The sequence below is a fragment of the Jaculus jaculus genome, chromosome 2 (genome assembly GCF_020740685.1).
Source record: "Jaculus jaculus isolate mJacJac1 chromosome 2, mJacJac1.mat.Y.cur, whole genome shotgun sequence".
Taxonomy (NCBI): domain Eukaryota; kingdom Metazoa; phylum Chordata; class Mammalia; order Rodentia; family Dipodidae; genus Jaculus; species Jaculus jaculus.
Window position 1 is genome coordinate 74,831,524 of NC_059103.1, and position 13,103 is coordinate 74,844,626.

The 13,103-nt window shown below is 40.1% G+C and overlaps 1 protein-coding gene across 1 annotated transcript in view; it reads left to right on the forward strand.

Moving 5' to 3' along the window:
• The window catches only part of Ube2v2 (ubiquitin conjugating enzyme E2 V2), a 77,373-nt gene that overhangs the window by 36,557 nt on the left and 27,713 nt on the right, over positions 1-13,103 (forward strand). Inside the window, exon 3 of the mRNA XM_004665421.3 lies at positions 5,577-5,702. Within this exon, the coding sequence (XP_004665478.1) occupies positions 5,577-5,702 (126 nt within the window). The remainder of the gene's footprint in view (positions 1-5,576; positions 5,703-13,103) is intronic.

Consider the following 13,103-nt stretch of genomic DNA (forward strand, 5'->3'; position numbering starts at 1 on the left):
AGGCTGAGGTATGGGGATTAGAAGTGAGTTTGTGGCCAGCCTGGGGCTATAAAGTGAGTTCCAGTTCTGCTTAGAGTAGTGAGACACTACTTAGAAAAAACAAAAATCATGCCGGGTGTGGTGGCGCACGCCTTTAATCCCAGCACTTGGGAGGCAGAGGTAGGAGGATTGCCGAGAGTTCGAGGCCACCTTGAGAATACATAGTGAATTCCAGGTCAGCCTGAGCTAGAGTGAGACCCTACCTTAGAAAAACCAAAAAAAAAAAAAAAAAGAAAAAAGAAAAAAAAAATCAAAGCCAGGCCTGGTGCACACCTTTAATCCCAGAATTCTGGAGGCAGAGGTTAGGAGAATCCATGAGTTTGAGGCCATCCTGAGACTCCGTAGTGAACTCCAGGTCAGCCTGGGCTAGAGTGAGATCTTCAGACAAACAAACAAACAAACAAACAAATAAACAAACAAATGAGAAGTGGCTGTGGGTTTTACTTTTGAGATTAGATATATTTTTTTTCCTGACAGGCCTAGCACTCACTCCGGAGGTCTGACAGATTTCTTAAGTGCAGTCCTTCTGGTTTAGCCTTCTCAGGAGCTGAGATTACAGGCCTACCACCAGACCTGGCTTTATTTTGGTTACCTTCTAATGAAAGCATTTCACATGTTGTTAGGTAGAGTTTAGATTTCCTCTTGGTTATTTCAAAAGAAAACTGGTTCTGCTGGATGTGGTGGCACACATCTTTAATCACAGCCTGAGACTACATAGTGAATTCTAGGTCAGCCTAGGCTGGAGTGAGACTCTACTTTGAAAAACAAACAAGCAAAAAAAAAAAAATAATAAAATAATAATAAATAAGTAAAAAATACAAGAGACACTGATTGGGGGAGATATTTTGAAGAATGGAGTTTCAGAGGGGAAAGTGGGAGGGAGGGAATTACCATGGGATATTGTTTACAGTCATGGAAGTTGTCAACACAACAACAACAAAAAGACCAAAGAAGATTAAGAAATAGTGAAGCAGCTGGCCATGGTCGTATAAACCTTTATTCCCAGCACTTGGGAGGCAGAGGTAGGAGGGTTGCTGTGAGTGCAAGACCAACCTGGGACTATAGAGTGAGTTCCAGGTCAGCCTGGGGTAGAGACCCTACCTTGGGGGAAATAAAAAGACAAGAAATAAAACAAAAAAGAAATAGTGAAGGACACAGAACAAAGAAAAATCATACATGTAATCAATGTGAGAAGCTACCTTAAAGCAGACACAGGCAGAAGGCAAGCAGGGAAGTACCCAGGCTGAGAAAAGTGCTCTCTCCTTCCCAGGCTAAGAAGAGGAGAGACAGACTGATGTGTACTCAAGCCAGAGCATAGGCAAAAGAGAGAGCTGAGTCATGTAGGTAACCTTCTTTGTATGGATCAGACTTCCAATTAGGATGTGCCTTGTTTCTAGACTCAGGTATGTGAGGAGAGAACTGATTGATCCATTGGTTCAAGGGGCTGACCTAGAGAAACTAAACTGAGGAAGAAGTAGGAAGTTCCTGCTGGGGAGGGTCACTGATAGCCATGTTGGATGAGACAGGATCAGACCCAAGTTTTTTTTTTGTTTTTTCAAGGCAGGGTCTCAATCTAGCCCAGGCTGACCTGGAATTCACTAGGTAGCCTCAGGGTGGCCTTGAACTCACAGCAATCCTCCTACCTCTGCCTCCCAAGTGCTGGGATTAAAGGTGTGTACCACCATGCCCAGCTAATTTATTGATTTTTAATCTATCTTAAATTTAAATTTTATTTATTTGTGAGAGAGAGAGAAAAAGAGAGACACTTAACAGTTCTTCTATTCCTTGGCTTTTGTTTTTCTAACTATTAACAATAAAATTGCCATGGGCATTCTTGTGAAAGACTATGTGAAAACATTTTCTGATTTTTCTTTTATAAAAGCCTGTGAGTGAAATTGGTAATCTTAGACAATATTTATTCTTGTAAGAAAATCTGGTTGTTTCCAAAGTGGCTATATCATTCTCCATTTCCAGGATGAGAATTCTAGTCATTGACAAATACTTGAAGGGTTTGTAGCATTATAAAGTTGTTTTTTTGGGGGGGGGGGAGGTGCTAAAAATGTTTTGTGAGGTAAAATCTATGTAGCCAAGCTAGCCTCAGACTCCCTGAGTAGTAGCCAAGGATGACCTTGAATTCCTTATTCTCCTGTCTCTGCTTCCCAAGTGCTAGGATTACAGGTGTGCATCACCATGGCCACCCTATTTTTTTTTTTTTTTCTCGAGGTAGTGTCTAACCCAGGTTGATCTCAACTCATGGCAGTCCTCCTGTCTCTGCTTCCAAGTTCTGGGATTAAAGGCTTGCACCCCTATGACTGGTTTATGGCCTATTTTTTTTTTTTTTTAAATTTTGCAAGCAGAGAGAGTAAGAAACAGAGAATGGTTGCACCAGGGCCTCTAGCCACTGCAAATGGACTCTAGATGCATGCTCTACTTTGTGCAGCTGTCTTTATGTGGGTATGTGGGTACTAGGGCACCAAACCTGAGTTGTTGGGCTTTGCAGGCAAGAACCTTAACTGCTGAGCCATCTCTCCAGCCCTGGCCTTTTCTTTCTTTTTTTTTTTTTTTTTTTTTTTTTTTGAGGTAGGGTCTTGATGTAGCACAGGCTTACCCGGGATTCACTATGTAGCCTCAAAGTGGCCTTGATCTCACAGTAATCTTCCTACCTCTACCTCCTGAGTGCTGGGTAATTTTTAGTTTTCTTTTTCTTTTTTAATATTTTTTGTTTATTATTTATTTATTTATTTGAGAGCGACAGACACAGGGAGAAAGGCAGATAGAGGGAGAGAGAGAGAGAATGGGCGCACCAGGGCTTCCAGCCACTGCAAACGAACTCCAGATGCATGTGCCCCCTTGTGCATCTGGCTAATGTGGGACCTGGGGAACCGAGCCTCAACCCGGGGTCCTTAGGCTTCACAGGCAAGCGCTTAACCGCTAGGCCATCTCTCCAGTCCATTCTTGGGCTTTTTTGAGGTAAGGTCTCACATTAGTTCAGGGTGACCTGGAATTTACTATGTAATCTCAGGGTTGCCTTGAATTCATGGCAGTCTGCCTACCTCTGCCTCTTGAGTGCTGGGATTAAAGGCGTGCGCCACTATGCCCAGCTAGTTGTTTTGTTTTGTTTTGTTTTTCTGAAGTAGGGTTTCATTCTGGTCCAAGCTGACTGGAATTCACTATGTAGTTTCAAGGCCTTGAACTCCTGGTGATCTTCCTACCTCTGCAATTGTCTGGTTTCAGTAATTAAGATATAGTTCCAAAATGCTGGATGTGTTATTGTTTGCTGTTAAACTTGAGTGAGCTTGTATAGCTTTTTCAAAACATTGAAGAAGTCTGGAGAGGTAGCTCAATGGTCAAAGGCACTTGCTAGCAAAGCCTGATAGTCCTGGCTCAGTTCCCCAGTGCCAACATAAAGCCATATGCACTAAGTGGCACATGTGTCTGGAGTTCATTTGCCATGGCAGGAAGTCCTGACACTCCCTCCTTCTCAATATAAATATATATATTTTCACCAAACAGTGAAGTATTTAATAACATGTGTTATATTATTATACACATTTTATGTTACAGTGTTACAATCTAATTTTCACTTGGACATACCTCTTATGAGAAATGAATATTTTTGATGAATTCTGCCAATGGTAATTAGTTCTTTTCTCATTTGATTTAGAACAAGCACAACAGGTAATTCAGTTTATCGTTTCAGTTTATTTTGCTCTTTGCTGTTTTAGTGGTATTACTAAGTTAACTTAGTGAACAAAAGCCATTAATAGAAAAATTAATTATGTCTTAAACATAAACCCTGGATAGTCTAGAAGCTTAAGTCATAGCCTTAAAATGACTGTTTTATGCCAGATATGGTGGTACACGCCTATAATCCCAGTATTTGGAAGGCAGGGATGGGAGGATTGCTGGCAGTTTGAGGCCACCTTGACACTATATGGTGAATTCCAGGTCACCCTGGGCTACAGGGAGATTCTACCTTCAAAAACAAACAAACAAACAAACAAAACAAAAAATGATGACTCTTAGCCAGGCATGGTGGTGCACGCCTTTAATCCCAGTACTCGGGAGGCAGAGGTAGGAGGATCCCCTGGCTTTGAAAATTTTTTGTTTTTTTTGCTTTTTGTTTTTTGTTTTTCTAGGTAGGGTCTCACTCTAGCCCGAGCTGACCTGGAATTAACTGTGTCGTCTCAGGGTGGCCTCGAACTCACTGTGATCTGCCTATTTCTGCCTCCCAAGTGCTGGAATTAAAGGCGTGTGCCACCATGCCTGGCTCAAAATTTTTTTTTTTTTTTGCTTTTTCGAGGTAGGGTCTCACTCTGGTTGAGGCTGACCTGGAACTATGTAGTCTCAGGGTGGCTTCGAACTCAACGGTGATCCTCCTACCTCTGCCTCCCTAGTGCTGGGATTAAATGCGTGTGCCACCATGCCCGGCTTCAAAATATTTTTTAAAAAAGAAATTTTTAAGCCGTGTATGGTAGCTCACACCTTTTATCCCACACTTGGGAGGCAAAGGTAGGAAGAGCCTTGAATTCGAGGCCACCCTGAGACTACATAGTTAATTCCAGGTCAGCCTGGGCCACAAACAAACAAACAAACAAAAGACAGAAACTTTTAAAATGATGGTGTGGGGCTGGAGAGATGACTTAGTGGTTAAGGCATTTGCCTGCAAAGCCAAAGGATCCCAGTTCAACTCTCCAGGACCCACGTAAGCCATTTTTACAAGGGAGTTCATGGGTCTGGAGTTCTTTTGCAGTGGCTAGAGGACCTGGCATGCTCATTCTCTCTCTCTCTCTCTCTCTCTCACATAAATAAAATATATATTAAAAAAGTAAAATGATGGTGTGACTATGAAGTTGTGCCTGTGTATGGATAATGGAGTTTAACCAAAGAATTCATGAAGAAGTAATATATGCAAGCACCTTTAACTACTGAGCTATCTCCTGAAATAGTTAGGTAAATTAAGTAATGGGAGATAGGAAATAATTATGTTGTATTGTTGTCCGATGGTACAATGTGCTTTCCCTTTTACTGGAAGTAGTTTCTTACCATGTAGGTAAGGTGATCATATTTGTTATTCAGCAAGACCTTTTTGAAAATGAAAAGACTGAAGAGAGACACTATTTATAATACTGGGACAATAGAAATAAACCAGATTGTTCTGGAAAATGAGAATCTTTACATATATATATATATATATATATATATATATAAATAAAATAGTTCAAGTACTCCCTTCTTTACAATCTTTTTGGAGGAATCTGTAGTGGAGAAGTTAGTTTGTTTTTCCCTCTAATTTATTATAGGCATTGTTTATACCATAACAATGTATAATCTGATTATTCTGGTACTGCTTTATAGGATTATTTTAATTTTATAAAGTCTGTACTTTTAAGTATGCTCAGTACATTTTATAACTAAGTCATATAACTTAATTATAAATATTGTCATAACAACTATATTCATTTTATTAGCAGTTGGGCATTACTATTTTAGGTACTGTCATTAAGATTGTCCCCTCTCTTTTTATTTCTTTCCAGACAAACTATGAAAACAGAATATATAGCCTGAAAGTAGAATGTGGACCTAAATATCCAGAAGCTCCTCCATCAGTTAGATTTGTAACAAAAATTAATATGAATGGAATAAATAATTCCAGTGGAATGGTAAGTTAAAATAGGCATTTTTACATAGCATATTATATTAGTCAGGAGAAAGTTTTTTAAAAACTTGTTTAACTGTAAGATTAAAAAGTTTGTTACTGGGGAGGCAGAGACAGGAAGATTGGGAGTTCAAGGCCAGCCTTGACATTGAAACAATCATGTATCAAAAAGAAAGAGTTTGCCTTATGTTGGTTCATATTCTTTCTCTCTCTGCTTCTGTCTCCTTTCCCTTCCCTCCCTTTGTGTATGTGTGTTTTGTACACATGTGAAGGCCAGAGGTTGACATTGGCTGTCTTCCTCAGTTGCTCTCCTCTTTATTTTACTGAGGCAGGGTCTCTCACTTGAATCTAGAGCTCACCAGTTCTGTTTAGCTAGCTGACCCCCCACCTCACCTTCAATCCACTTGTCTTTGCCTCCTAAGTGCAGGTATTACAGGCAACGGCCATGCTTTTTTCATAGAATTTTAATTACATCAGTAGTGATATTAAGCTGAATTGATGAAAAGATAGCTATTATTACTCTCTGAACATTTGTTTCTTTAAAGGTTAGGCACATTTGTTAAGATTAAAGAGATGAATGTTGGGTTGGAGAGATAGCTTAGTGGTTAAGATGCTTGCCTGCAAAGCTAAAGAACTAAGGTTTACTTCCTCAGAACCAATGTAAGCCAGATGCACATGGTAGTGCATAAAGTATATTTTTCTTTGAGGAACAATTGTGTATTGGAACATTCATAGCTGAGCATTTTTGTTGTCATGTTAAAGCAAATAAACCAAAAGGATTTGCTGTGCCTGGCCCATATATGTTAGTAAAAATAGCTGAATTTTCAGTGTCAGTAGAGTGGTAGAGGGTTAAGTTCATAGGACTTTGAGACCCATAGTCTTTAGGTGCCATGTTGAGAATCACTCAAAGTGCATGATATTTGCTAGGAAACAATGTAGCATCAGCATAAGATGAACATCTTAGGAAGTGAGATACTATTAGAGACTATTATTTTTAGATGAAAGAAGAGTGATTATGAAGAACTCCTACCCACTAGCAGGCAGGAGGGGGGTGAAGCCAACCTAAAAGACCCACATTTGGGTCATTTATAGGTTCTGAAAGGGGGGTGAACTAACCAGCCCTGACACCCAAGTTTTGTGAGCTAACCAACCACAATGCCACTCTGAAGGTGCAACCTTAACTGTCATTAGGTTACTGTGGTGATTACTAATCTGGATTCTTCAAGCTGTGTGGGGCTGTCAGATATGTCAGTTGGGAAACTTCTCCAGTGAGTCTGTCTAAGGGACCCTGAAAGTGCATTGGTAGAGTGTGGACAGACAGTCCTGGAAGAAAATGTTGGGGAGAAAGAATAAAAGCAAGGTGTTAGGGGGAAGTGGACATTGAGTTAACTAGGACTCTTCAAGGTTCCCGTTCTTAAAGACTTTTAGTCCTTGGAGGCAATTTAGGAGACTCAGGTATATGGAGTTCGATTGTTGCAGGACCATCTGAGTGTGGGCAGACTGAAAGCAAGATGAGATAAAGTTAAAAATCAGCAGCTGAGTACTCAAAGTCTAAAAATTAGTAGTTACTATTATCAGAATGTGTGAGCATGCTTTTTTTCCACCTTGAAGATCCAAAAATCCATTTTAAAGCTGTTCATCAAAGAGCATGGTGGTGTCTGGCATGGTATATATCTGTTCTTATAGATCTTGTAAAGCAGATGAGACATTATCAGAATTGTTAATAATACATAACCTTAATAATGGAACAGATTTGACTCTGGAGTAAGAACTTGATGTCCTAGCTGTACTTTTCCTGTTCAGTAAAGACCAAGTAGATAGCCAAAATTTAATTAAATTTAATTATATGTGGCTCTTTAGTAGCAACTCTTAGGGACCTGGGAAGAACTCTGTGGCTCAGCACTTGTCCCATCTGTTGGAATGAGTCATGGCCATGCTGACCATGTGGCTTCCCTCACAAGCATTCACCCTAATCTCTCTGATCAAGATTATCAGAGTTGTAGGACACATTAGAAATGTCCTATATTTTTTGGCTTCTTGTGGTTTCCTGCCCACTTCATCTCTATCTTCCCTCTCCCCAACAGTGTATTTCATGCCCCTAACATATCATGTACATACTGTTCTCTCCTGTTTCCCTCTTTCCTTCCTAGCTACCATCTATTAAGTATCATAAATTTATACTGATAGCTTCAATTCTGTTACAATACTACAAGTAGTATGTATTCTAGGTTTCTTTCTTTCCATATTTGTAATTCCCTTTAATCAAAATTGAGAAACCTGGGCTAGAGAGATGGCTTAGCAGTTAAGGTACTTCTCTGCAAAGCCTAAGGCCAGGTTTGATTTCCCAGTATCCATGTAAAACCAGATGCACAAAGAGATGCATTCATCTGGAGTTTGTTTGCAGTGGTTAGGGGCCCTGATACATCCATTCTCTCCCTCCCTGCTTCTCTCTGCTTGCAAATAAATTAATAATTTTCAAAAAGGGCTAGAGAGAGTCAGGCGTGGTGGCACCTGCCTTTAATCCCAGCATTTAGGAGGCAGAGGTTCCAGAGGATTGCTGTGAGTTTGAGGCCAGCCTGAGAGTACATAGTGAATTCCAGGTCAGCCTGGGCTAGACTGAGATCCTATCTTGAAAAACCAAAAATAAATAAGTAAATAAATAATAAAAATAAATAAATAGGGCTGGAGAGATGGCCTACTGATTAGGACACTTGCCTGCAAAACCAAAGGAGTCAGGTTCGATTCCTCAGGACCCACGTAAGCCAGATGCACAAGGTGGCACATGCATCTGGAGTCCGTTGCAGCAGCTGGAGGCCCTGGTGAGCCCATTCTCTATCTCTCAAAAAAAAAAAAAAAAAAAAACAAAAACAAAAACAAAAAAAAAAACATGCGTTCGGTGGTGCATGCTTTTAATCCCAGCACTCCGGAGGCAGAAGTAGGAGGATCACCGTGAGTTCAAGGCCACTCTGAGACTGCATAGTGAATTCCAGGTCAGCCTGAGCTAGAGTGAGACCCTACCTCAGAAAACTAAAAAAAAAATTAAGAAACCTGGTCCCATTTTCCCTAGTGCATTTACTTATTTGCTCAGTTCCCCCTGTGTTTAATAACCATATTTATGGCAGCAAGCCAAGTCTTGAATTTATTTTTATTTTTATTATTTTGTCTTTCAAATAACGTCTCACTCTAGCCCAGGTTGACCTGGAATTCACTCTGTATTCTCAGGGTAGTCTTGAACTCACAGCAATCATCCTACCTCTGCCTCCTGACTAAGTGCTGGGATTAAACAAGTCTTGAATGTATAATAAGTTCCCTAATGTCCAGTCCCAGCCAGTGCTTTTGTGATAGGTACACTGGTTTAAAGCATAAGGTGAGAAAGGTGAAATAAAGGTCACTAGAAACCTCAGCATTGGGCCTGGTAGGCCACTCTTCAGATCACCCTCCATGCTAATTTAGAACTAGCCTTTCAGGATACCTTCACCCCAATAATCTTTGTGAAGTACTGAGAACATTGACTCCGTTTGTATTGAATGTATGATGTGGATCTATTCAGGTATTGTGAGAGGTAGGAAGTCAGGATTAAACTTCAGACCCACCTCTGCCAAGTTTATATGATCTCTTTGGCTTGTGGTTTATTTATTTTTAATTTTTTTTATTTTTTTGATGTAGGGTGTCACTCTAGCCCAGGCTGACCTAGAAATCATTATGTAGTCTCAGGGTGGTCTTAAACTCTCAGTGATCCTCCTATCTGTACCTCCAAATGCTGGGATTAAAGGCGTGTGCCATCATGCCCATCTCTTTTTTATTTTTTATTCATTTATTTATTCTTTATTTAATTATTTATTTATTTATTTATTTGAGAGCGACAGACACAGAGAGAAAGACAGATAGAGGAAGAGAGAGAGAATGGGCGCGCCAGGGCTTCCAGCCTCTGCAAATGAACTCCAGACGCTTGCGCCCCCTCGTGCATCTGGCTAACGTGGGACCTGGGGAACCAAGCCTCGAACCGGGGTCCTTAGGCTTCACAGGCAAGCGCTTAACCACTAAGCCATCTCTCCAGCCCTTTTTTATTTTTTGATTTGTTTCCTCTTATCTTTCCTCAGCCTGTCTGTCATAGGCCCTGACAGTTCTATATTCTAATGTAAGTTGCAATGTAAAACTTGAACCAGGGCCGGGCGTGGTGGCGCATGCCTTTAATCCCAGCACTCGGGAGGCAGAGGTAGGAGGATTGCCATGAGTTCAAGGCCACCCTGAGATGACAGAGTTAATTCCAGGTCAGCCTGGACCAGAGTGAGACCTGACCTCGAAAAACCAAAATAAATAAATAAACAAACAAATAAATAAATAAAATAAAATAAATAAACTTGAACCAGGTTTAGTATTGTATTTACATTGCTACCAAGTGAGCAGTGACCATATTTCTTGTATGAACACTTAGAACAGCTTCTTAGATTCTACTTTTTAAAAATCCCAGCTAGCTGGGTGTGGTGGCTCACACCTTTAATCCCAGCACTGGGAAGGCAGAGGTAGAAGGATCACTGTGAGTTCTAGGACACCCTGAGACTACATAGTGAATTCCATGTCAGCTTGAGCTACCTTAAAAAAAAAAAAAAAAAAAAAAAAGACTAAATGCAGCTCTGTGGGAGTAAAATAGAGAATCAAAATAAGGGCTGGGTATGGTAGGACACACCTTTAATCCCAGCACTTGGGAAGCAGAGGTAGGAGGATCACCATGAGTTTGAAACCATCCTGAGACTACATACTACATAGTGAATTCCAGATCAGCCTGGAATAGAGTGAAACCCTACCTTGAAAAGTCAAAAAAAAAAAGGGGGGGGGGTTGGGGTGGGAGGGCTAGAGTGATGGCTTAGTGTTTAAGGCATTTGCGTACAAGGCCAAGAGATTCAGGTTCAATTCCTCAGGACTCACGTAAACCAGATACACAAGGTGGCCCATGTATCTGGATTTTGTTTGCAGTGGCTAGAAGGCCCTGGCACACCCATTCTTTCTATCTGCCTCTCCCTCCCTCATGTAGTGAAAATAAGACACAAATTGTATAACATCATTTCATACTTTCAAATCCTTTGGCTTCAGCCACAGTGTGCATGCTTCCTGTGTCTCACTGGGACGTTGGTTGGCTATCTTTCATTTATCCTCAAGACCTTTGTTTGCTCTTTTAGTTCTTGCTGTCTGGGCATCTCTTCTAGTCTGGTTAATCCCCATGAGTCCTATACTTGTCAGGGCCCATTTTCTCTGTCTCTTTCACACACTCTCTCTTCTGCCTCTTTTACTTGCTCAATAAATAAATATTTAAAAAACTCCATGCTCCATATGCTGGGTGCTTAGAATTTAGGCTATTTTTGTAACATTTTATATCTCTCGATCTATATATGTATGTGTACATATACATATATGTATATCTCTCTATCTATCTATCTATATATGTTATTTTTGTATCTTTATCAAGTGATTGATGATAATAGATACAGATACAGATACATATTTGAGGGAATGGGTGCGCTAGGCCCTCTAGTCATTGCAGAGGAACTCCAGATGCATACATGACCTGTGCATCTGGCTGGCTTACGTGCGTACTGGGGAATCAAACCTGGGTCCTTAGGTATCTCAGGCAAACTAATCCATCTCTGCAGCCTAGTTTATGTTATTTTTATTTTCACTGAAAAGATTGCTGTAGTGAATACTTTTATAGAAGTATTCTTGTACCTTAGGGCTGGGTTTTTTCTGTCTCTCTACGTGTGTGTGTGTGTGTGTGTGTGTGTGTGTAATTTTTTTTTTATTTCCGAGGTAGGGTCTCATTTTAGCCCAGAATGACCTGGAATTGAGTCTCTGGGTGGCCTCAAACTCAGGGCAGTCCAGGACTCTGCCTCCCAAGTGCTGGGATTATAGATGTGCACCACCATGCCCAGCCGACAATATATGTTTTGGTTTATTTATTTGGTTCTGATCTGTTATGGATTAGTACTTTGGTAAAACTCGATCAAAATGACTAAAAAAAAAAAAAAAAAAAAAAAAGAAATGGCTAGCCAGCTGTGGTTGTGCATGCCTTTAATCCCAACACTTGGGAGGCTGAGGTAGGAGGATCACTGTGAGTTCTAGGCCACCCCTGAGAGAGAGATTACATAGTGAATTACAGGTCAGCCTGGGCTAGGCCAGGACCCTACCTCAAAATAACAAAACAGAAGGCCTAAATAAATAAATAATAACTACACAAAACAAAACAAACACCCTTGTGTTCCTCATAGAAACTTTCAGAAGTTTTAAAGATGAGAGGACAATATTGCCCTTCAGTCATTAGGAGTTCTCAGTTTGGCTGCACATTATTTGGGAGCTTATAATTCTACTTAAATCCTACTTTGACTTAGAGTTGCTTATGTCATATTATTTTTTATTTTTATTTATTTATCTTTTTAAATATACCCAACAGTAAGTACAGTCTAGGTAAAACTTGTTTTATAATTATTAATTTTTTTCTAGAAAAGTTAGAGTTTATTATTTTAACTTTATTTATTTATTTTACTTATTTATTTCAGAGAAAGAGGGAGGGAGAGAGAGAATGGATGTGCCAGGGCCTCCAGCCGCTGCAAACAAACTCCAGATGTGTGTGCCCATTGTGCATTTGGTTTACGTGGGCTCTGAGGAATCTAACCAAGGTCCTTTGGCCTTGCAGGCAAACGCCTCAACTGCTAAGCCATCTCTCTCCAGCCCCAAGTTAGAGTTTATTAATAAAAAGTTTATGTGTATTTTTAATAATATTTTAAAAATATTATTTATTATTTATTTGTTGGAGGGAGGGAGGGAGAGAGAGAGAATATGGGCATACTAGGGCCTCAAGCCACTGCCAACAAATTCCAGACATATGTGCCACTTTGTGCATCTGGCTTACATGACTACTGGGGAATTGAACCCTGTTAGGCAGGCTTTGCTATCTCCTCAGCCCCTGTCTGCCTAATCTAAAGGAGGAAATGAGAAAGTCTGAACTTGGAGATGAGAAAATCATTTTGATTGGAACCAAGAAGAAAGAGATGTCATTACTTAAAATATCAGAACACAGAAACAGTAAAGCATATAGCCCCTCAGGAACTCTTTATGTAGTTACTTAGAATGGTGATGGGAAAATAGAAAAGTAAATACTGATTTTAATTAGTGTTAAAGTGTTAGTTTGTATTTAGAGGGGTGTGATGAATATATCTGATTATTAGCGTGTTTTTTTTAATTGAGATCCAAGATTTTTTGAGTTTTTGGATTTTTTTTTTTTTTTTTTTGAGATAGTCAAACTCATGGTCTTGCTGTGTCACCCAGGCTGGCATTGAAATTATGTATCCTAGGTTTGCTTTGAACTTGATGTGCCACTATGCTTGGCTGGATAGTGGCTTTTATAACTAGTGAA